Source organism: Mobula birostris, chromosome 12, assembly GCF_030028105.1.
Source record: "Mobula birostris isolate sMobBir1 chromosome 12, sMobBir1.hap1, whole genome shotgun sequence".
NCBI classification, from domain to species: Eukaryota; Metazoa; Chordata; class Chondrichthyes; order Myliobatiformes; family Myliobatidae; genus Mobula; species Mobula birostris.
In genome coordinates this window covers 28,391,513-28,415,390 of record NC_092381.1, presented here as the reverse complement: position 1 = coordinate 28,415,390, position 23,878 = coordinate 28,391,513, and the positions used below count along the sequence as shown (strand labels likewise).

Genomic DNA, 23,878 nt, shown 5'->3' with positions numbered 1-23,878 from the left:
AAAGAATTCCTACAGATTTGTCAGGCAAGATTTTCCATTGAGGAATCATGCTGACTACAGTCTATTTTATCATGTGCCTCCAAATACCCTGAGACCTCATCCTTAATAATTGACTCCAATGTCTTCCCAACCACGGAGGTCAGACTAACTAGCCTATAGTTCCCTTTCTTCTGCCTCTCTTCCTTCTTGAAGAGTGGAGTGACATTTGTAATTTTCCAGTCTCCCAGAATCATTCCAGAATCTAGTGCTTCCTGAAAGATTATTACTTATTCATCCACAGATCTTCAGCCACCTCTTTCAGAACTCTAGGCTTTATTCCATCTGGTCCAGGTGACTTATTCACCTTCAGACCTTTCAGTTTTCAAACAGCCTTCTCTCTAGTTATGGTAACTTCACACACTTCATGCCCCTTGACACCTTGAACTTCTACCATACTGCTAGTGTCTTTCGCAGGGAAGACTGATGTAAAATACTCATTCAGTTCATCCGCTATTTCATTGTCCCCCATTACTAACTCTCCAGCATTGTTTTCCACTGGTCTGATATCCACACTTGCCTCTCCTTTACACTTCTCTTCTTGGCCTGAAATGTCAGCAGTTTACTCTATTCCATAGATGCTGTCTGATCTGCTGAATTTCGCCAGAATTTTGTGTGTGGTTTTGCTCAGGAAAAGTATATTGTTGATTCATAATGCAGTTCCAAATGGAAATTGATTGAGTTACAAGAATCTAACTACAGTAACACAACTTAGAAACTATGAATCTGTCATGATTTGGAAAAAAATGTACAGGGCAGATAGTTTGCCAGGAATATTTTATTATTTAAGAACACAGAGAACCAAAGTAAAAAGCAGTTCCAAAGATTAACAACAACTTAACATTATTTTTCAATGGCTAATTGAATCAATTATTAGTTTTCTATTAGAATATCGAATACATACATACTGTAACAGAGTTATATTTGGGTAAATGATAGCTATAACAAATGCAGTGGATATCACAATTTGAATGCATACATATTGTGAATGAATAGTAGCAGTACAGCTTTGATGCATGTTCATTTTAACTTGCCTGTCCTGTAATTAAGTTCCAATACCTCCCGTAGTTCCAGGTAGAAGCAATGGCCTTTGTTATGGATGTATCGCTCCACTTTACATCAGCACTTTTTTACCTAGCCTGGCCATTTTAGTTTCTAAGGCTGTTGATTGAAGAGGAAACAAAGATGATTATTGTTACTTATCATTCCAGGAAATGTTATAAACTTAACTAAATTTTGAAACTTAATGGCATAAGAAGAAATATACATACCACAGTATTATGCTGAAGCCTTAAGCACATGATTAGTTGTGAGAAGCTGCCATGCACTTAGAGCATAGAAAGGATATGTGCAAAGGTATTAGCGTATTAGATTAGTGAAGACTGAAGTTCCTGTTGTAACAGAGAACATTAACAGATTCTAAGTTCCTGTTGATTCAATATATTCTGTAAATAAAATCTTCAATTCATACTTCACATTAATTTTGAAATGCTCTGGGTTAAATAACACCCAACACAATATTAATAATATTACCACTTTCATTGAAGTGCTACTGAAACAAACACACAATCCAAATTGTTGTCCATCAGAATGTGTCTGCCTTTGTCAGTCAAAATGTAATGACATAGTATATTTTGGAAAAGCAGAGTAATCCTATGCTGGGCTGAAATGGTATTTGTGAGCCTCTGCCAGTAGCTATTGTATTAAACAAGGTATATATTTTGAAGCCAAGGTGGTATGTGACAGGCAGCTGCAAAACCTAAAGATAGTTAATTAAATAATCTTGAATTTGACAAGAAAAACATTGAAACATGTTTGCTTCACTAATATTATTCTGGGAAGGATATCTGCTGACCTTACCTGGTTTGGCCCAAATGTGACTCCTGACTTATAGTAATCAGATTGACTCAGAACTACTCTCCAAGTATCAAAATACTACATTTACTATCACTTATTTATAATAACATTTCCTTGAATATTTAAAGTCAGAAAACAACTAAAGAATTTTCAACTTATTGTAATAACTTAAATAATTATATGTTTTATTTGTCTGCTTAAAGGCAAATGGGAATGGCAAAGGATTCAGTATTCACCATTTTGCTTCAGTATTCCATAGAACCATAGAAACTACAGCACAGAAACAGGCCTTTTGGCCCTTCTTGGCTGTGCCGAACCATTTTCTGCCTAGTCCCACTGACCTGCACACGGACCATATCCCTCCATACACCTCCCATCCATGTATCTGTCCAATTTATTCTTAAATGTTAATAAAGAACCCGCATTTACCACCTCATCTGGCAGCTCATTCCACACTCCCACCACTCTGTGTGAAGAAGCCCCCTCTAATGTTCCCTTTAAACTTTTCCCCCTTCATCCTTAACCCATGTCCTCTGGTTTTTTTCTCCCCTTGCCTCAGTGGAAAAAGCCTCCTTGCATTCACTCTATCTATACCCATCATAATTTTATATACCTCTATCAAATCTCCCCTCATTCTTCTATGCTCCAGGGAATAAAGTCCTAACCTATTCAACCTTTCTCTGTAACTGAGTTTCTCAAGTCTTGGCAACATCCTTGTAAACCTTCTCTGCACTCTTTCAACCTTATTTATATCCTTCCTGTAATTTGGTGACCAAAACTGAACACAGTACTCCAGATTCGGCCTCACCAATGCCTTATACAACCTCATCATAACATTCCAGCTCTTATACTCAATACTTTGATTAATAAAGGCCAATGTACCAAAAGCTCTCTTTACGACCCTATCTACTTGTGACGCCACTTTTAGGGAATTTTGTATCTGTATTCCCAAATCCCTCTGTTCTATTGCACTCCTCAGTGCCTTACCATTAACCCTGTATGTTCTACCTTGGTTTGTCCTTCCAACATGCAATACCTCACACTTGTCTGTATTAAACTCCATCTGCCATTTTTCTGCCCATTCACCAGTGAAAATGGCCTTGGCAATTGTGGGGATGACTTAAAGCAGATTGAAGTGCTTGAGTGTATAGACATTAAGAAAGAGGATGTGCCAGAGCTGTTAAAAGGTATTAAGTCAGGTAAGTCGCTGGGACTGGACAAGAGATACCCTACAGTGGGAAGCGATGGAGGAGATTGCTGAGCCTCTGGCAATGGTCTTAACGGATGGAAAAGTACCAGAGGATTGGAAGGTTGTAAATGTTGTTCCCTTGTTCAAGAAAGGGTGTAGAGATAACCCAGGAAATTATAGATCAATGAGTCTTACTTCAGTGGTGGGCAAATTGTTGGAGAAGATCCTGAGAGACAGGATTTATGAGCATTTGGAGAGATATAATCTAATTAGGATATTCAACATGGCTTTGTCAAGGCCATTTCGTGCCTTACAAGCCTAATTGAATTTGTTGAGGAGGAAACATAATACATTGATGAAGATAGAGCAGTGAATGTAGTGTATATGGATTTCAGTCAGGCATTTAATAAGGTTCCCCATGCAAGGCTCATTCAGAAAGTAAGGAGGCATGGGATCCAAGGAGACCTTGGTTTGTGAATCGAAAATTGGCTTGCACACAGAAGGGAAAGACTGGTTGTAGATGGTTCGTACTCTGCATGGAGGACAGTGACCAGTGGTGTTCTACAGGGATCTTTTCTGGGATCCCCTCCTCATTGTGATTTTTATAAATGACTTGGAGGAGGAAGTAGAAGAGTGGGTTAGTAAGTTTGCTGTTGACACAAAAGTTGGGGACGTTGTGGATAGACTGGAGGGTTGTCAGAAGTTACAGTGGGACATCAATAGGATGCAGAACTGGGCTGAGAAGTGACAGGTGGACTTCAACCCAGATAAGTGCGAACTGTTCAATTTGGTAGGTCCAATGTGAAGCCAGAATATAATATTAATGATAAAACTCAGGGCAGCGTGGAGGATCAGCGAGATCTTGGGGTTCATGTCCATAGGGCACTCAAAGCTGCTGCGCAGGTTGACAGTGTTGTTAAGAAGGCATATGGTGTGTTGGCCTTCATCAACTTTGGGATTGAGTTCAAGAGCTGTGAGGTAATGTTAAAGCTATGTAAAACCTCAGTTAGACCCCACTTGCAGTACTGTGTTCAGTTCTGGTCACCTCACTACAGAAAGGATGTGGATAGTATAGAGAGAGTGCAGAGGAGATTTACAACGACGTTGGCTGGATTGGAGAGCAAGCCTTATGAGAATAGGTTGAGTGAACTTTGCTGTTTCTCCTTGGAGCAATGGAGGATGAGAGATGACCTGATAGAGGTGTATAAGATGAAGAGAGACATTGATTGTGTGGATAGCCAGAGGCTTTTCCCCAGGCTTGAAATGGCTAACATGCGGGGCATAGTTTTAAGGTGCTGAGAAGTACATACTCGGGGGATGTCAGAGGTAAGAGTGTGGAATGCTCTGCCAGCAACGGTGGTAGAGGCGGATACAATAGGGTCTTTTAAGAGACTCATTAATAGGTACATGGAGCTTAGAAAAATAGAGGGCTATGCAGTAGGGTAATTCTAGGCAATTCCTAGAGTAGATTACATGGTTGGTATAACATTGTGGGCCGAAGGGCTTGTAATGTGCTGTAGATTTCTATGATTCTAAGAATAAGAGCTATTACTTATTATTTGCAACAAATTATAAACCGAACTTGTACTTTTGCACTACATTCTTTTTAACAATGGGAAGTGAGGTTATTTTCCAGGCAAAAGAGTGCAAACATTTAACATAACATTCAGACTGAATAAAGGAAAAGGAAGAATACTTGCATATTTTTAAAGTTTATAACATATTTGTATTTAATCATTATCACTGTCAACTGTAAATAGGGACATTTTAGTTTATTAAAGGAAGTATTGTGAGAGACAGTTGTCCATTTAAAGCAGTACTTTGTAAACTCAAAGTGAATTGACTTGCAGCTGAAAAGCGAGTTTCATGTCTTTTGCTAAAATCATCCTACAACCTGCATTAATATTTTACATAATAGCATATATTTTAGAAAGCTTAGGTATTAGAATTATTAATGTGGACCAGACATAATGTATGTTAAATAGAGCATAGGATATATAACATTAAAACACAGTAAGGCCCTTCCGTCCACAAGATTGTACTGACCTTTAATTTACTCTAAGATCAATCTAACTCTTCCTTCTTGCATCACTGCCCCTAATTTTCTATCATCCATGTATCTATCTAAGACTTTAATACTCCTAATGTATCTGCTTTTACCTCTATCCCTGACAGGGCATTCCATGGACCAACTACTCTTTCCCTGACATCCTCCCCCCCCCCCCCACTTTCCTCCAATCACTTTAAAATTATGCCAACTTGTATTAACCATTTCCACCCTTGAAAAAGGGCTCTGGCTGTCCACTCTATCTATGCCTCTTTGCCTCTTATCATCTTGTCTACCTCTATCAGGTCACCTCTCATCCTCTTTCATTATAAATAATGTAATTATATTATAATAAAATCTATTTTTGTCACTACATTTAATGCTGCGAAGTGAGTTGGTAAATTACAAATTTTACACATATTGTTATATTTGCATACACATGCACTTAGAATTCCCTGATTTCATCATCTTGTTAAGGTTCATGGATCAGTGGAATCAGAATTTTGCGCAATACTGACGCTGGTTAATGCTCAGAGAGTTCAGTATTGGTGTGGTTAGCTGTACATACAGCAGATGTGCACACGTTTTTTTTTATGACACACTGTCCTATCTTGGCAAAATGTAGGTTCTAAGTTCCTTTACGTCTAACTGGAGCACATTTTCAGGCCAATGCTAAAGGGGAAGGTGTTAAGTATGAAAGCAAGGTAACTAACCTTCCATGTCTAACTAATGGGAACAGTGGCAAAGTCTCAGGGAAATAATTAAACAAACATACAAGCATTTGGAAAGGCTCCTACATTCTCTTCTAGCATCTCATTTCATAAGCCATCCTGAAGACACTCATCCCACAAATTAATGAAGAGCTGGGGCATTTCTTCCTGAGATTACAGCCCCACCAGCCAGCCACCCTGAGTTTCTGATCAGTAACTGATGTGGAGCTTGTGCATGAATGCAGTGCATTAAAATTACCCAGTACTTCTGCAGCTCAAGGTAGCTCTATTCTGCTCTCTAGACTAGTACAGGGCTTTATTTCCAATATATAATTACTTGTTGGGATACAGCGTGGAATGGGCCCTTCCAGCCCTTGGAGATGTGCCCAGCAATCCCAGCAATTAAACCCTAGCCTAATCACAGGACAATTTACAATGACCAATTAACCTACTAGCCAGTATGTCTTTGGACTGTGGGAGGAAACTGGAGCACCTGGAGGAAACCCACGTGGCCATGGGGAGAACGTACATACTCCTTACAGGCAGCGTTGGGAATTAAACCTATGTCACTGGTTCTGTAAAGCATTGTGCTAACCACTGTGCCACAGTGTCACACTTATCACCATCCTTTCTCATAAATTATATTGTTTAATGGATGAAAAGCATATTAAAATAAAAAATAGAAATAAACTATTGATGATAATCAACTGATTTGTTATGTATAGTAATGATGCATCTTGTATTCTTTTCATACAAAATAATCAGAAATATAAAGTAAATATGAAATCATAACAAAAGTAACTTCTTGAAAGCAAACATGAGAAAATCTGCAGATGCTGGAAATTCAAGCAACACACATAAAATGCTGGTGGAACGCAGCAGGCCAGACAGCATCAATAGGAAGAAGCACAGTCAACGCTTCGGGTCGAGACCCTTTGTCAGGACAAATGGGAAAAAGAGATAGTAAGTGATTTGAAAGTGGGAGGTGGAGGGGGAGACCCAAAATGATAGGAGAAGACAGGAGGGGGAGGGACGAAACTAAGAGCTGGGAAGTTGATTGGCAAAAGGGATACAAGGCTGGAGAATGGGGAGTATCAAATTCCCAGCTCTTAGCTTCGTCCCTCCCCCTCCTGTCTGCTCCTATCATTTCAGGTCTCCCCCTCCCCCTTCCACTTCCAAATCACTTACTACCTCTTTTCTCCATTAGTCCTGACGAAGGGTCTCGACCCGAAATGTCGACTGTACTTCTTCCTATTGATGCTGCCTGGCCTGCTGCGTTCCACCTGCATTTTGTGTGTGTTTCTTGAAAGCAACTTTAAATTATTTAAGCAACACACATAAAAGTTGCTGGTGAACGTAGCAAGCCAGGTAGCATCTCTAAGAAGAGGTACAGTCGTTTGCGTTTATAAATTATTTAAACATTGCAGTCCAAAAGCACGAACAATTAGGAATATTTTCCAGGCAGTTAATTGTCTTACACATCAAAAGTATAATACAGTCATTATTTATGTTGCATCAGATATTTGTGGAGGTATGTCAATGCTGCAGAATATTTTTGTTTATATAACTATCAATAATTACGACAAGAATAAGAAGTTAAATGAAATGTTTATTTACAGAAAGATGATCACATGAAAATTTATTTTACAATGTAATAGCGTTAGTGGTATGTTCAAACTGCAGATCTACAGCATTATACCAGAATCAAGTGTACAAAAGTAGAAAAGCAAAAGAAGATTATTTGTATAGTTTGCATTTGATTTGCTGTTGGTCACTGACTGGTATTAATTTCAGAGTGATGAATTCTGTAGTAAAATGTTGACTGAGAGTGGCATATCGTCAGGATTATAGAATTAAGATTTTATTGTTTAAAGTTATAATTGGGACAGATATTCAACACTGGATCACATTCTATGAAAAAGACAGAGATCAAGGTTTATCTCTACTTTAACTCTGTTGAATCCTAGCATTGACAATCAAAAACATCTATCACCTAGTCTTATCGAGTTCAATTTACCAATTCTTAACAGCATTGCAGTCAAGAAAGCTCCAAATTTTTGCTATCCCCTGTGCAAATAACTGCTTGCTGACATCTTTGTCATAGGGTCACATCGTCATACAGGCCCTTTCGCCCATCAATTCCATGCTAATCATTAAGTATTTGTACTAATGCCATTTACCAGCACTTATTCAGTTCTCTGCCTCAGCAGTTCATTATGGGTTATCTCCATCCATCACCCCATCAGATAGTGTATTCTAGATTCTAACCACACACTCTCTGGGAGAGAAAAGGTCTTCCTTAGATTTCCTTTCATCCCTTATCCTAACCCTATGCCATCTAGTTGTGGATACAGTGCAATGGGGAGAATCTTCCATCTCCATGATCCTCATAATTTTGTGTATGCATACAGATCTCCCTGCAAACTCTTCCACTCCACGGAAAACAAAACCCGGTCCATTCGGTTTCTCCTTGAAACTGAAACCTCACAGGCAACAACCTCTGCGTCCTTAATAATGCAATTGCTAAAGTGTGATGGCTAGAACTGTACACAGTACTCCATTGTGGCCTAACAATGCTACTGTAACTTCCCTGTTCTTATATTCTATGCCTTAGTCAATGAAGGAAATATCCCTCTGCCTTATTCACTACATTATCTACCTGTGCTGACATCTGTACAGATAACATTATGTACAACTTGGTCTCCTTTCCTTCTGGAAAAGACTGATTGCAGAAAGAGTGAAGCGAAAATTCACCAGACTGGTTCCTGAGTTATCAGTCATGTCTTACATGCTGTTATTGAGCAGACCTGAGCTCTAATCTCCAAAGTTTGAAAGGTTGAGATATGTCTTCATTGAAGAACAGAAAATATTTTGAGGGCTTGACATAGGGCAGGTGCAGGGAGGATGTTTCCCCTGGCTACTGAGTCTAGAATTAGCGGTAAGTGACAGGATATTCAGGAGGGAAATGAGTAAAGATTTCATCATTCATTGGGAGATGCATATTTGAAATTCTCTATACTGGAGGAGTATGGAAGCTCAGATACTGTTACATTTAAAATAAAGATTGTAGATTTCTAGATATTAGGGGGATGGGAAGGAAAACAACGTCTGAGGTAGAAGGTCTCATGTTTGTGGTAATGGAACAATGCGTGTGTGTATGCATATCAGCTCTCTCTCTCACACACACACAAACTACATACACAACCATTTACACACACACACACACACACACTAGAGTCACACTCTTCATACTCATACACACAACCACACAAAAGGCAGTTTGAAAGTAGATGGTGTTTGCAAGTTCAAGAGGGAATTTCTTAGAAATTTGTAAAGCAAATGATTAGAAGTCCTGGAAAATGCTGTGGTATAGATTGTTCTTCAAGTGCTGGGAAAAGTGATGATAGACTTTTCTGTCCCTGTGAATTCTAATGTGCTCAGTGTAAAGTAGGACTTCCCTTCCTGTTATGCCATGGAGCCTTGCCATTAACCAAGGGGTCCGTGAATTCCAGGTTGGGAGCCCCTGGTGTAAAGCATGAAATATACCAGGAAGGAACGATTCCTGGTCAGATTTTGCAGAAGTGGACACTGTGGAGTCTGTGCAATTGATAAGGTTTCTCATGCACAGTTAGGTTTTAATTACTTTCTTTGCCTTAAAGCTTGTTAGTGGATGAGTGGCGTAACATTAAAGAAAATAATAACCAGTAGCTTTACATTCAGGATACATGTTGTCCATTCTACACAAGATTAACCCATTAGTAACAGCAAGAAAGGCTTTCCATTTCAAATATTTCTCAATAACTTGTCACATAATAGAACAACAATGACACTTCTGTTTGTTATTTGTACCTGACACTGTGGAGTCACTGTAGATTCCATCTTTATCCACCTGGTCACCAGAATAATTTCTGTAGGGAGAATGATTATTGTCTCGGCCTGAGATCAAAATGGATTTCCTTGGGAGAGAGTTATTCCCTGCAGATAGAGTTATGGCAGCATATGATGTTTTATGTATCTCATTCCCAGTTGAAAGAGGAACGGGATGGAATACAGGATTAGTGAGGTTATTTGCTTGATGTGGATTCACCTCATCATCCTCATCATCATCATCATCGCTGATCATGACCAGTTCTGCTCGGATCGCTCCTTCAAACCCTAAAACTTTGCTGGTTTCATTCTCGTCATCGACATTGTGGTAGCCCATGAAGACCATAGTAACTGGTTCCTCAGTGTCAATGACAGAAGGCGAGGAACGGCAAACATTAAACCCACTGTCTAAATTTTCAGACATAGTAGTAGTAGCTCTGCCATCATGATTGAGTTCAGAATTGACAAACACGGCCTTGCGGTAATTGTCCCTTGGCGAGTGATAAGGAAGCTGTGCTGAATTCGGCTCATTTTCAGGTAATGATGACTCATAACTTTGTCGACTCTGGCTTCGTGTGGAACTCGAAGACCAGCAATTAGATATTGGGCAGGATAAGGAAGTAGTAGGAGTGACCATTGCCTGTTGATAACTGGGCAAATTCCTTTCCAGATCTGTGTCACCATCATTGGTTCGATAAACTTGAGCCTTCACTGGGTCATGCCTCTCAATTCCTTCACTTCCAGCCATGTTTTCTTGAATCCTTGGCTCAGAGTCCATCTGCTCATTGATAAACATTTTAGGATAGTAGGAGCTGCTGTAGGAACTTGAGTAAACTGGGGCATGGCAAGCCACAGGAATATTCGTCTGTTTCTCACCAGCCTTTTGTAACAATGCTTCCACTTCCTCATGAGTCATGTCGCTGACACCATTCTGAATCAGTCTCCCATCACTATGCAAAGCATATACTGATTTCAGCCCATCTTCATAGACCTTCACACCTTTGTTTTGGATTTCATCGATCATCACTGGTGCAGTCGACAGAACGGTGCTTTCTCCCGTCTTCATATCCTTTTGGACATTGATTTCCACCGCAAACAAAGCTATTCAGAAAATATTTATAAAGATTAGCAAAAACTTTTTCCTTAATCATCACAAGATCAATTCTTATTGTTATAAAAAAGTTGTTTCTTGACTGACTAATAATCAAAAGGATTTCTCATTGTTTTGGGAAAAAATGTGCCCATTCTTTCTATCATTGGGCTTTGTTACTGACTTTCTTTATTTCCCATTTCTTTGGTGAAGCATATTTAAACTTAACATGTTTACTGAAAAATACTATGTTATTGTGTAACATATAAGAAAGTAAATGCAAAATGAACTGAAGCAATTTCCAAAAATGAAACAGATGAAATAGGTGCAGGAGCAGGCCAGATGGCCTGGCAAACCTCCTGCGCCATTCAGTACGATTATGTCTGAACTGGCTGTGCTACCTTACTTTTCCCCATAGCTCATAATACCCCTGCTATGCAAAAATCTAACTAACTCTTTCTTAAATATATTTAGTGAGGTAGCCTCTATTGTTCACTGAGCAGAGAATTCCATAGATTCACTACTCTCTGGAGAAAGCAGTTTCTCCTCATCTCCATCTTAAACCTATACGCCCAAATCTTGAGGCTATGTCCTCTAGTTCTAGTTTCACTTACCAGTAGAACTAACGTTCCTGACTCTATCTTATTTATCTCTCACATTTTTTCATATGTTTCTCTAAGATCTCCTCTCATTCATCTGAATTCCAGCAGGTAGAGCTCCAGGCAACTCAATTTCTCTTCCTAGGTTAACCCTCATCTCCAGAAACAACTTCAGAGAATCTGCCAGTCTGGCACGGTGTTTTATAGGCATCCGTTAGTCTCATGAGACCATGGATTTGCACCTTGGAGGGTTTCCAGGGCGCAGGCCTGGGCAAGGTTGTATGGAAGACCGGCAGTTGCCCATGCTGCAAGTCTCCCCTCTCCACGCCACCGATGTTGTCCAAGGGAAGGGCATTAGGACCCATATAGCTTGGCACCGGTGTCGTCGCAGAGCAATGTGTGGTTAAGTACCTTGCTCAAGGACACACATGCTGCCTCAGCCAAGGCTCGAACTAGCGAACTTCAAATCCCTAGACGAACACCTTAACCACTTGGCCATGTGCCAACACAGTGTAAATCCTAAACATACTGGATTAACAGAGTTCCACTGTAACTAATGGTGCTGGTTTTCAGTGGTTGGCAATCTATAGCAGGTCATTGAATCCAACAGCGCGAAAGCATGTTTTCCCAGCCAATCAGACCACACCGACATTTAAGTAGCACTAACACCACTCCGATCCCATTTTAGTCTTTACGCAGTCCTATTAATTCCCTCCGCAGAAGAATAGAAAAACATCTTTAAATGGAGAGGGACAGCTGAATGCTGCTATCCAGAATGCTCCAGCTGTCTTTGTAGCCTGCAGTTACAGTCAACAACTAGCGAGGTGAATGGTCTTAATTGTAAAGGGAATCTTGTGCAAAAGTAAGATAATCTAGCTTTAACAATACAGGATATTTGTGAAATCATTGAAGGAGTACAGTAAGAATTTTGCCTCTTTGGTGAGAGGGATATACTCACTCTACTTCTGTATTTATTTATTTAGGAAAATAGCGTGGAACCGAACCTTCCGGCACCTTGAGCCGCATCGTCCAGCAACCCACCGATTTAACCCTAAACCTAATCACAGGACAATTTACAATGACCAATTAACCTATGAAGCAGTATGTAGTTGGAATGTGTGAAGAAACAGGAGTAAAGTCTTTAAAAGTCCTGTTGAATGAAGTGGAATTAAGTTTTTAAATCACATCCTGTTACAGTTGAACAAATTCTCAGGCCATGAAAGATTAAATTTGTCCAGACAGATTGTGATTGAATAATGTTTAAACATTTACGGTTTCAAAAATTAGTATTTTTAAAAACTCATTTCATATTTTATGATGTTTCTCTGTATATATGATCCAACTTTTATTTTGTTCTCTATTACATGCATTGGGTATTTTTTCTTGCTTCCTGATATTCTCCTTATAAGAATTCTTTAGCCCAGTTATGCAGTTAGCTCTCTCCACATTGTTTGATTCGGTGTTAATGAGCAGAAAAGTTCCTTCAAGATCAGCAAAGATCCTGGTTTTCATTGTTCCCCATAAAATCTGAGCCTTTGGAAAGAAATGAAAGGTACCCCAATCACATGAACCCACCTGCCTTGGAACCTCCTGAGCCTTGCGTTTCAAATTCTGGACTTGCTTTTCTCTGCTTTACCTGAGACTGATATTTTTTTGCAGGATTTGAAAATTCCAAGTGTACAGACTTTACCTGATCTATGAACAGGGATACAATAGTCATCAATATAATGCAGAAATTAGCAGAACATAATTGAAAATTACTATGAAGCAAATATTAACATGGTTTTCTTACTTCGATCACTCTCAGCCTGTGCTGCCTGTAAAGAGATAATAAAAATAAATTTTTATAAAAATTGATCGTGTTCCTGGAAAAAAAAATGGTCTTATATTAAATACAAATGATCTTATACTAAATACAAGCCTCGCTGTATTGCATTGACCTTATTAAGAATTCATTAAAAAAATCTTGTAAGAGAAATACGTAACTTGTTAATAAATGACAAGTTCTTGGATCGCAATTCCCTCACTTGCAGACCCTAGTAAGTTTGGATTGACAACAACATCTCCTCCACAGTTTCCATCAGCACTGGTGCACCACAAGGCTGTGTGCTTACCCCCTGCTCTATTCGCTTCACACTTATGACTATGTGGCTAAGCACAGCTCTAAGGCCATATTCAAGTTTGTTGATGAAACCAGTATTGTAGGCCAAATCAAAGGTGGTGATGAATTACCATATATATCAGGGAGATTGAAAATCTGGCTGCGTGGTGCCATAACAATAACGTCTTACTCAATGTCAGCAAGGCCAAGGAGCTGATTATTGACTTCAGGAGAACAAACCAGAAGTCCATGAGCCAGTCATCATTGGAGGGTCAGAGATGGAGAGGGTCAGCAACTTTAAATTCCTTGGTGTTATTATTTCTGAGGACCTGTTCTGGGCCCAGCACGTAAGTGTAACTTTGAACAAAGCATCTACTTCCTTAGGAGTTTGCGAAGATTCAGCATGACATCTAAAACTTTGACAAACATCTATTGATGTGTAGTGGGGAGTACATTGGCTGGTTATGTCACAGCCTGATACGGAAACACTAATTCCTTTAAATGGAAAATCCTACAAGTAGTAGTAGATATGGTCCAGTCCCTCACAGGTAAAGCCTCCCCACCACTGAGCACATCTACATGAAACGCTGTCACAGGAAAGCAGCTTCCATCATCAGGGACCTGCTCTCTTCTCACTGCTGCCATCAGGAAGGAGGAACAGCAGCTTCAGGACTCTCACTACCATGTTCAGCAACAGTTCATTATCATCAGGCTCTTGAACCGAAAGGGTGCAGTATTTCATTGATGCTGCCGTGGGTCATTATTCCACAGATTTATTGAGTATGCTCACAAATAAATCTCAATGGTGTATATGGTGACATATATGTGTTTTGATAATAAATTTACTTCGAACTTTTAGCTTTGAAATCTGAAGCCTGAAGACTGGGAACTGGAAACTGAAGGCCTGTCCTGGACTTGAAGGATTTTCCAAGTGTGCAGGTGGGTAGGAGGAAGGAAAGAGTCTTATTTTGCTGTTGTTGCATTCTGTTTTGATGTTTCTGCTGAGCATTGTGAGTATGATACGTTAAGCCGGAATTAGAGGCGATACTTGCAGGCTGCCACCACCAAGTCCTTAGATATGTTGATTGTTAATGCAAGTGACACATTTCACTGTGTGTTTCCATGTACACGTGATCAATAAAGTCTGAATTGGAGTTCTAAAGAGCTTAAGAATATGAGATAGTGGTCCTTTGAATGACATGTAAATGAGCATTTCCATTACATATTCATAGAATGACTTCTATTTCCTAATACTTACTGACAGGGTCAGCAACCACTCATATATCCCAAAATATGAGTTAAAGTATTTCAGTTTCTAAGTAGCATGCTTACTTTTGGGATGAGGATGATTTTGGGAAGTATAGAAGTCTATTCTATTTAATAGTATGCTGGTTACTAAACATTCACTTTATACATGGGCTACCAGTAAGGAGTGAACCGGATATGATTTGTGGAGGGCTATTTCAAGGGTGAAGAGAATTTCAAATGAGGTTGGAGGTGACATCAGATGTATGACAACTCTAGAAGGGTTTGCGAGACATTCAAGCGAAAACCAATAGCATGAATGGCAGCAAGATGAACTCTAGTAGATGAACTCAATGCCTTCTATGCACGCTTTGAAAAGGAGAACACAACTACAGCTGTGAAGATCCTTGCTGCACCAGATGACAGTGTGTGTCTCAGAGGCCGATGTTAGACTATCTTTAAAGAGAGTGAACCCTCACAAGGCGGAAGCTCCAGGTGGAGTACCTGGAAAAACTCTGTAAACCTTTGTCAACCAACTGGCCGGGGCATTCAAGGACATTTTCAAACTCTCACTGCTATGGGCGGAAGTTCCCACTTGCTTCAAAAAGGCAACTATTATGCCAGTGCCTAAGAAGAATAATGTGAGCTGCTTTAATGACTGTCGCTCAGTAGCACTCACATCTACAGTGATGAAATGCTTTGAGAGGTTGGTCCTGACTAGACTGAACTCCTGCCTCAGCAAGGACCTGGACCAATTGCAATTTGCCTATTGCCACAATAGGTCAAGGGCAGATGCAATCTCAATGGCTCTCCACATGCCCTTAGACCACCTGGACAACACAAACACCTACATCAGGATGCTGTTCATTGACTATAGCTCAGCATTTAATACCATCATTCCCACAATCCTGATTAAGAAGCTGCAGAACCTGGGCCTCTGTAGCTCACTCTGCAACTGGATCTTCAGCTTCCTAACTGGAAGACCACAATCTGTGCGGATTGGTGATAATATCTCCTCCCTGCTGACAATCAACACTGGTGCACCGAAGGGGAATGTGCTTAGCCCACTGCCCTACTCTATATACACATGACTATGTGGCTAGGCATAGCTCAAATACCATCTATAAATTTGCTGATGATGTAACCATTGTTGGTTGAATCTCGGATGGTGGCGAGAGGGTGTACAGGAGCGAGTTATGCCAACAAGTGGAATGGGGCCGCAGCAACAACCTGGCACTCAACGTCAGTAAGATGAAAAAGTTGATTGTGGCCTTCAGGAAGGGTAACGAAATAACACATACCAATTCTCATAGAAGGATCAGAAGTGGAGACAATGAGCAGCTTCAAACTCCCAGGTGTCAAGATCTCTGAGGATCCAACCTGGTCCTAACATATTGATGCCATTATAAAGAAGGCAAGACAGCGACTATACTTCATTAGGAGTTTGAAGAAATTTGGTATGTCAACAAATACACTTGTTACATGCCTCATGGATATCTTGTGACTATCTTATGACCATGATGTATTTGAGTATCTTATGAGCATGACGTAATGGTCTTGTGGAGGTCACATGATGTAATTTTCCCGCCGATGTGAGGTCACGTGATGACATGTTCACCACGGGTATAAAAGGGAGACCCCTGGGGTGACGCAGTTAGTTTTAAGTTTAGTTCATTATTTAATTCATCAGATATTCCGTTATGCTGCGTATTCGTCTTATGACGCAGTTTCATTTTAAAGTGCAGTTCTACTTTCTATTGTAAGTAGTATTGGAGGGTGAAGACCTTACTAAAGTACAGGAACTCGCAGAATCGAGTAAAGCTGATATTGTTCGGCGGTTTTGGAGGGGATCGACCTTTATTGATTCTTCGTTCAAGAAATAGTGACCTGCATCTGAGATATCATGTGCTAAAGCAGGAATGATTGTACAGTGTCTATTCTCCAGAGGAAAAGGTCAGTTCCTTTAAAGCGTTTTATTTCTGTCATCGTGAACCCTGTGGATAAGGCAGGTTTCGGCTGGGATCAGCAGTAACGTCACGCCTTCGAGGAAAGCTTTACTTCAGAAAAGTCTCTCCTTAATTGACTGTATAAATCTCTTGGACTTTCGAATTTACCATTCTAAGAACTGTGTTCAAATTTACCACTTTAAGAACTGTTTTCGCATTCACCCTTTCAAGAACTGTTCCAGAGTTGCCGTATTGCAGTTAACTTCCGGTTAAATTAGTTGTTTGAATATTTTTCGCTATTGTTGAGCAGAGTTTAATAAATGTTTGTTTGTTTTTATAAAATCTGACTCAATTGATATTCATTGTTGCTGGTCACGTGACACACTCAAAAACTTCTATAGATGTACCGTGGAGACAATTCTGACAGGCTTCGTCGCTGTTTGGTATGGAGGGGCTACTGCACAGGGCTGAATGAAGCTGCAGAGGGTTGTAAATTTAGTTGGCTCCATTGTGGGTACTAGCCTACAAAGTAACCAGGACATCCTCAAGGAGCAATGTCTCAGAAAGGCAGTATACATTATTAAAGGCCTCCAGAACCCAGGGCATGCCCTTTTCTCACTGTTACCATCAGGTAGGAGGTACAGAAGCCTGAAGGCACACACTCAGTGATTCAGGAACAGCTTATTCTCCTCTGCCATCTGATTCCTAAATGGACATTGAACCCTTCAACACTACATCACTTTTTAAATATGTATTATTTCTGTTTTTTGCATGATTTTTAATATCTGTTCAATATACATATACTCTATTTATTTATTATTATTATTTTATTTAGTTTTATTTCTTCTATATTATGTTTTGCATTGAATTGCTGCTGCTAAGTTAACAAATTTCACGACACATGCCGGCAATAATAAACCTGTTTCTGATCCAGGAATGCAACAGATCATTGTAACTCCTTGTAGCATTTAAAATTAATAGCTTGAAAGTTCTTTTACAGATTCCACATAAGCAGCAATAAATTGAGAAATACGATAATTGACTCCTAGTAGCAAAGTCAGCCAAGCCTGCGAGAGAATTTAGCTCTTCGTTCTTTGATAAGTATTTGAGCAAGGTTGTTAAAATCATACAGTGCTGTTTCAGGCAACTTAATGTTGCATCCAAATACAACACCAGTGATTGAAGTAACACGCAAGAAATCCTGGAGGAACGCTGCAGGTCAATCAACATCTATGGAGAGGAATGAACAGTTGGCGTTTCAGGCCAAGACCTCATCAGGACTGGAATGGAAGGGGAAAGAAGCCAGAATAGAAGATTGGGGGTGGGGAGTACAAGCTGTAGGAGTGATCAGGGAAGCCAGATGGACAAAAATAGGTGGGAGGGGGAGGGGGAATGAACTGAGAAGCTGTTGAGGTGGTAGGTGGAAAATTTAAAGGGCTGGGGAAGAAGGAACCCGATAGAAGAAGAGAGAGAGGACCATGGGAGAGAGGGAAGGAAGATAGAGGGTGATAGGCATGTGAGGAGATGAGAAGGGGTAAAACGGGAGCCAAAATGGGGAATGGGAAAAGATGTGTGGGGGGGGAGAAATTACTGGAAGTTAGAGAAATCAATGTACATGCCGTCAGGTTGGGGGCTACCTAGAAATTCCTGTACTGCTTCATTGACTCAATCTGGAAACCTGCTCAGTTTGGGGAGGATTTTAGCCTCCTAATTTTTGACAATTTATAGTACGTAAGACATGAAATTCCAATCATTAAATAATAGGAAGAAAAGCAATTATTGCAAGCAACGCACACTCAGCTTCAGCTTGCCTTTGAATATGTGCAATTGTTCGTTAGGTAGGTTTATTGTTTCTCTTTAACTGATCAGTGTAAATTGAAAAACCCTAGACTCTACAGACTGCTTAAAACACCTCTTATCTGTCTGGAAAGTTTGGCTCCTTGAAATAGGGTTACTTCCCTGGAAACAGTTCAGAAGTTTAAGACTAATTAAGGTAGTAAACAGCCAATCAAACAAATAGCTTGTGTGCAACACTTTTATACATTCAACATGTGCAAACAATTTGAAGGCAAAGTTATACAGTATTATATTATCCTCCAGTAACAACATATTAGAACTATTAATGTATCATGAATAACACTGGATAATTTACCTTAATTATATCTGCTGTCGATCTTTCTGTTGCTTTCAGTTTTTTCAGTAACAGTTGTTCATTAGATGAAATTTGGGCTTCTTGGTTTTCAAGAGTTTTTATTTCTTCTTCGAGCCTGTAAATAACACTTAACTTTAGAGAGTGGGAATTCTACTCAGATGTACAATCTGAATGCAGTTTCAATTTCGACGTTTAAGAGAAACTTGGATGGGAGAGGGATGGAGGGCAACGGTCTGGGTGCAGGTCAATGGAAATTGGCAGTTTAAATGGTTCAGCATCAACTAGCTGAGCCAAATGGCCTGTTTCTGTGCTGTAGCTTTCGATGATTATGTAAATATCACATAGGACATGCCTTTAAGGTGAGAAGGGAAAGTTTAAAGGAGATGTGAAGGGCACATTACCTTTTTTTTTTACACAGTTATTGGTAAGTGTTCGGGGTGGGTTACTGGGGTACTGGTGGAAGCAGATATGATAGTGGCATTTCAGAGGCTGTTAGACACATGAATATGCAGGGAATGGCAGAATATGGGTTATGTACAGGCTGAAAAGTTTTTATCTAATTCGGGATCTTCTGGGCTGAAAAGCCTGTTTCTGTGCTGTTCTGTTCTCTGTTCTATGCTGGTGATAGTTTGTACATTTGCTGCATTGTAACCTGCAGTTAAATGTATCTGCTTTCATTTGGCACATATCGAGAGAGGAAGGTCAAATTTGCACTCCATAGAAATTTGCTGTGAACTCAGTTCCCAGAACAGAAGTTTTTACATGTTAAGTCTACTAACTGGATAATAAATTTGTCATCTTTACCTTTGTAGTCTAATAAGCATGTTGGGGATATTAATGAATGGGCTATTGTATTGTCTCTATTGTATTTATCCTCTGTAGTCTATATCATATGTGATGATACTTTCGGTGCTTGCATATTATGTCATACATATACTACACTGCAATGTGTTTATTGCCATTTAATCTTCACAATCATAAATATCCCAAAGCAAAGGTAAAGACAGGGAAAAGGGGATGGGAAATGGAGAAGGGGGGGTGGTGTTGGGGGGCATTACTGGAACTTTGAGAAATTGATGTACATGCCATCAGGTTGGAGGCTACCCAAAGAGAACATAAGGTGTTGTTCCTCCAACTTAAGTGTGGCCTCAGCACGACAGTGGAGGAGGCCATGGATGGACATATCAGAATGGGAATGTGAATTGGAATTAAAATGGGTGGCCACTGGGAGATCCGCTTGTTCTGGTGGACGGAGTGTAGACGCTTGGTGAAGCAGTCTCTCAATCTACAGTTGGGTCTCACTGATGTACAGAAGGCCACACCGGGTGCACCAAGTACAGTAAATGACTGCAACAGACTCACAGGTGAAGTCACCTCATCTGGAAGGACTGTTAGGGCCCTGGATGGTAGTGAGGGAGGAAGTGTGGGGGCAGGTGTAGCACTTGTTCCACTTACAAGGATAAGTGCTAGGAGGGGGAATCAGTGGGGAGGGATGAATGGACAAGGGAGTTGCATAGGGAGTAATTCCAGTGGAAAGCAGAAAATGGGGCGGGGAGGTGGTGTGATTCCATTGGAGGCGGTGGTAATTTCGGAGATTTATGTGCTGGATGTGGAGGCTGGTGGGGTGGTAGGTGAGGACAAGAGGAACCCTATCCCTGATAGGGTGGCAGGAGGATGGGTTAAGAGCAGACGTGCGTAAAATGGAAGAGATGCGGTTGAGGGCAGTGTTGATGGTGGAGGAAGGGAAGCCCCTTTCTTTGAAAAAAGAGGACATCTCCTTTGGTCTAGAGTGAAAAGCCTCATTCTGAGTACAGATGCGGTGCAGACAGGAATTGAGAGAAGAGGATGATGTTTTAACGAGTAGCAGGTGGGACGAGGTATAGTCCAGGTAGCTGTGAGAGTCCGTGGGTTTGTAATAGATATCGGTGGATAAGCTGTTTCCAGAGATAGAGACAGTGAGATCGAGAGAGGGGAGGGAAGTGTAGGAAATGGACCTGGTGAATTTGAGAGCAGGGTGGAAGTTGGAGGCAAAGAAGATGAAGTTGACGAGTTCAGCAAAACAGAGGATGATGGCTTAAACTGCGATGACAGAACCCCCAAGCCATCAAACTTCTTAATATCCAGAATCTAGACTGACATCTACATCATTTATTCTTATATTGTAATTTTTCCTCAACTGTGCCTATTGTCTTGTTTATTATTTATTGTACTGCCTTGCACTGTTTTGTGCACTTTATGTAGTCCTGTGTAGGTCTGTAGTCTAGTGTAGTTTTTGTGTTGTCTTACGTAGTCTAGTGTAGCCTTGTGTTGTCTCACTTAGTCTAGTGTAGTTGTGTGTTGTTTCACATAGCACCAATGTTTCATTTTTACTGTATACTGTACCAGAAGTTCATGGTCAAAATGACAATAAAAAGCAACTTGACTTGACTTGACTTAGCTAGCAGGTGAAGTCAGATGCTAATACAATCCATTCTGTCTGTGGATCCACATTTCATTTCTTTCATGTCTTTTATGTTTGTTTTTAATCTTGAGTATGATCCTGGGACTGTTGGAGTCTGTGATTTGCAGTTTGGAGATCGCTTGTGTGTTTCAGCGCTCTGCAGTCTCCAAGAGGATTCTGGGAGACAGAGGCAGAGAAGGCTGCAGGACAAGGCGTGAGCTGATGTTTGACTCCATTTCACCAATTAAAGCTTCCATTTCCCTGAATAAAATGATGAGGGAGATTGAAATAATGTGGAAGGTTAGCGCTGGCTGCCTGATTTTTGATAGCTGGTGGGATTTCTCTGCTACCAGAGAGGGGAGACCACCTTTTGATTGCTGGTGGGATCACTCTACTGCCAGAGAGGGAGAGGCTGTCAATCTGGCCATTGAATTTTACAAGGGTTTTCTGCGTTTTGGACATGGACTCCGTCCATGGACTTTTTTGCAGTCTTATAGTTTTTTTATATTCTGTGTTTTTCGCTTGATTTTTCTTGTTTGTTTGTGTGTGGGTGAGGGGGATTTGTGGATCGCTGTGCCTGTTCCATTTTTGTTCATTTTTTGTGCAGGGAAGGGAAACTTAGGGATTTCTTGGTTCCGTGGCTATCTGGAGAAGAATTTCAGAGTTGTTACTTTGATATTAAATGAGCCTTTGAAACTTTGATTCAGTAATGAAACAGCAACTTCCTGAAGAGAGATTCATGATGTTTTACATTTGGAAGGACTGCCTGTGCACAGCTGCCTCATTGGTTAGATTAGGGTTGCTTACCCTTTCAGAAAAGGTCAGGGAAGATAAGTATTTAAATTATTTTACCTTGATTTTTAAATTGTCTGTTTCATTCAAAAGTTTTCAATTTAATTTAGTTTTCATTTTTAAATATATTTTATATTATTTAATCCTATTTGAAAAGCTATTAAATGTTGCAGTCAAAGATACTTAAAATTGTGAAAAAACAACCTTTGACAGCTAGAAGACTGTCAGGATATTCTGGGTAGGATCTCAACTTATCTTCCCTGGTGCCTGCTCATGATTTGGAACCCACTTGACTTTCCCCACAAACTCCATTTTGTCCAAAGGTCTGCTGAATATATCGTGCCTGTTCAGCTTGCTATATTCATCAGCCTATAGCAATTAAGGCCAGACACTAATGCCCTCACCAGTCTATTCTGTCTCTGGATCCACCACTGATTCTGTAATGGTACCACGACTTGCTGAAGAGAGGCTCATGATGTTTTACACCCAGAAGGACTGCATATGAACAACTGCCTCATTGGTTAGATTGGAGTTGCTTACCCTTTCGGGAAAGGGAAGGGAAGATAAATATCTAAGTTTAAAACATCAAACCCTGTCTTCAGCAAATCACCTATTACCTCAAATTGACAATATACTTCGTTATATTTAGAATCTCTCCTTGACTTTATCCATTCTCCCCCGGGATATGCTTCTGATGCTCTGTCCCTGTGTATTCTAATCCCTCCATAGCTAATATTAGCCACATATCCATTCTTCTATTCTGGCATTAAAACCGTATTATTAGAAACATAGAAACATAGAAAACCTACAGCACAATACAGGCCCTTCAGCCCACAATGCTGTGCCGAACATGTGCTTACTTTAAAAATTACCTAGGGTTACCCATTGCCCTCTGTTCTTCTAAGCTCCAGGTACCTAGCCAAGAGTCTCTTGGAAGACGATATTGTATTTGCCTCCACCACCATCACTGGCAGCCCATTCCACACGCTCTCCACTCTCTGCATAGAAAAACTTACCCCTGACTTCTCCTCTGTACCTGCTTCTAAGCACCTAAAAACTCAGTCCTCTCGTGTAGCCCTAGGAAAAAGCCTCTGACTATCCACATGACCAATCCCCCTCATCATCTTATACACCTATCAGGTCACCTCTCATCCTCCGTTGCTCCAAGGAGAAAAGGTCAAGTTCACTTAACCTATTCTTATAAGGCATGCTCTCCAATCCAGGCAACATCCTTGCACTCTTTCTATAGTTTCCACATCCTTTCTGTAGCGAGATGAACAGAACTGAACACAGTACTCCAAGTGGGGTCTGACCAGGGTCCTAAAAAACTGCAACATTACCTCTCAGCTCTTGAGCTCAATCTCACGGTTGATGAAGGCCAATATACCCTATGCCTTCTTAAACACACAGTCAACTTGCGCAGCAGCTTTGAGTATCCTATGGACTCGAACCCCAAGATCCCTCTGATCCTTCACACTGCCAAGAGTCTTACCATTAATACTATATTCTGCCATCATATTTGACCTACCAAAATGAACCACTTCACACTTATCTGGCTTAAACTCCATCTGCCACTTCTCAGCCCATTATTGCATCCTATTGATGTCCCGCTGTAACCTCTGACACTCCTCCACACTATCCACAACACTCCCAACCTTTGTGTCACCAGCAAATTTACTAACTCATCCCTCCACTTCCTCATCCAAGTCATTTATAAAAATCATGAAGAGAAGGGGTCTCAGAACAGATCCCTGAGGCACATCACTGGTCACTGACCTCCATGCAGGATATGACCCATCTACAACCA

General features: G+C 40.4%; 1 protein-coding gene across 8 annotated transcripts in view; it reads right to left on the bottom strand.

The window, feature by feature from the left end:
• Positions 1-807: 807 nt before the first annotated feature.
• Positions 808-23,878, bottom strand: part of LOC140205808 (palmdelphin-like) — a 140,829-nt gene continuing 117,758 nt past the window's right edge. For all 8 annotated transcript variants that reach the window (XM_072273512.1, XM_072273514.1, XM_072273513.1 and 5 more), the window contains 5 exons: positions 18,840-18,954; positions 13,188-13,212; positions 12,971-13,090; positions 9,689-10,807; positions 808-1,197 (listed from right to left, as the gene is read on the bottom strand). In XM_072273512.1, the coding sequence (XP_072129613.1) occupies positions 1,151-1,197; positions 9,689-10,807; positions 12,971-13,090; positions 13,188-13,212; positions 18,840-18,954 (1,426 nt within the window). In that variant the 3' untranslated portion in view covers positions 808-1,150. The remainder of the gene's footprint in view (positions 1,198-9,688; positions 10,808-12,970; positions 13,091-13,187; positions 13,213-18,839; positions 18,955-23,878) is intronic.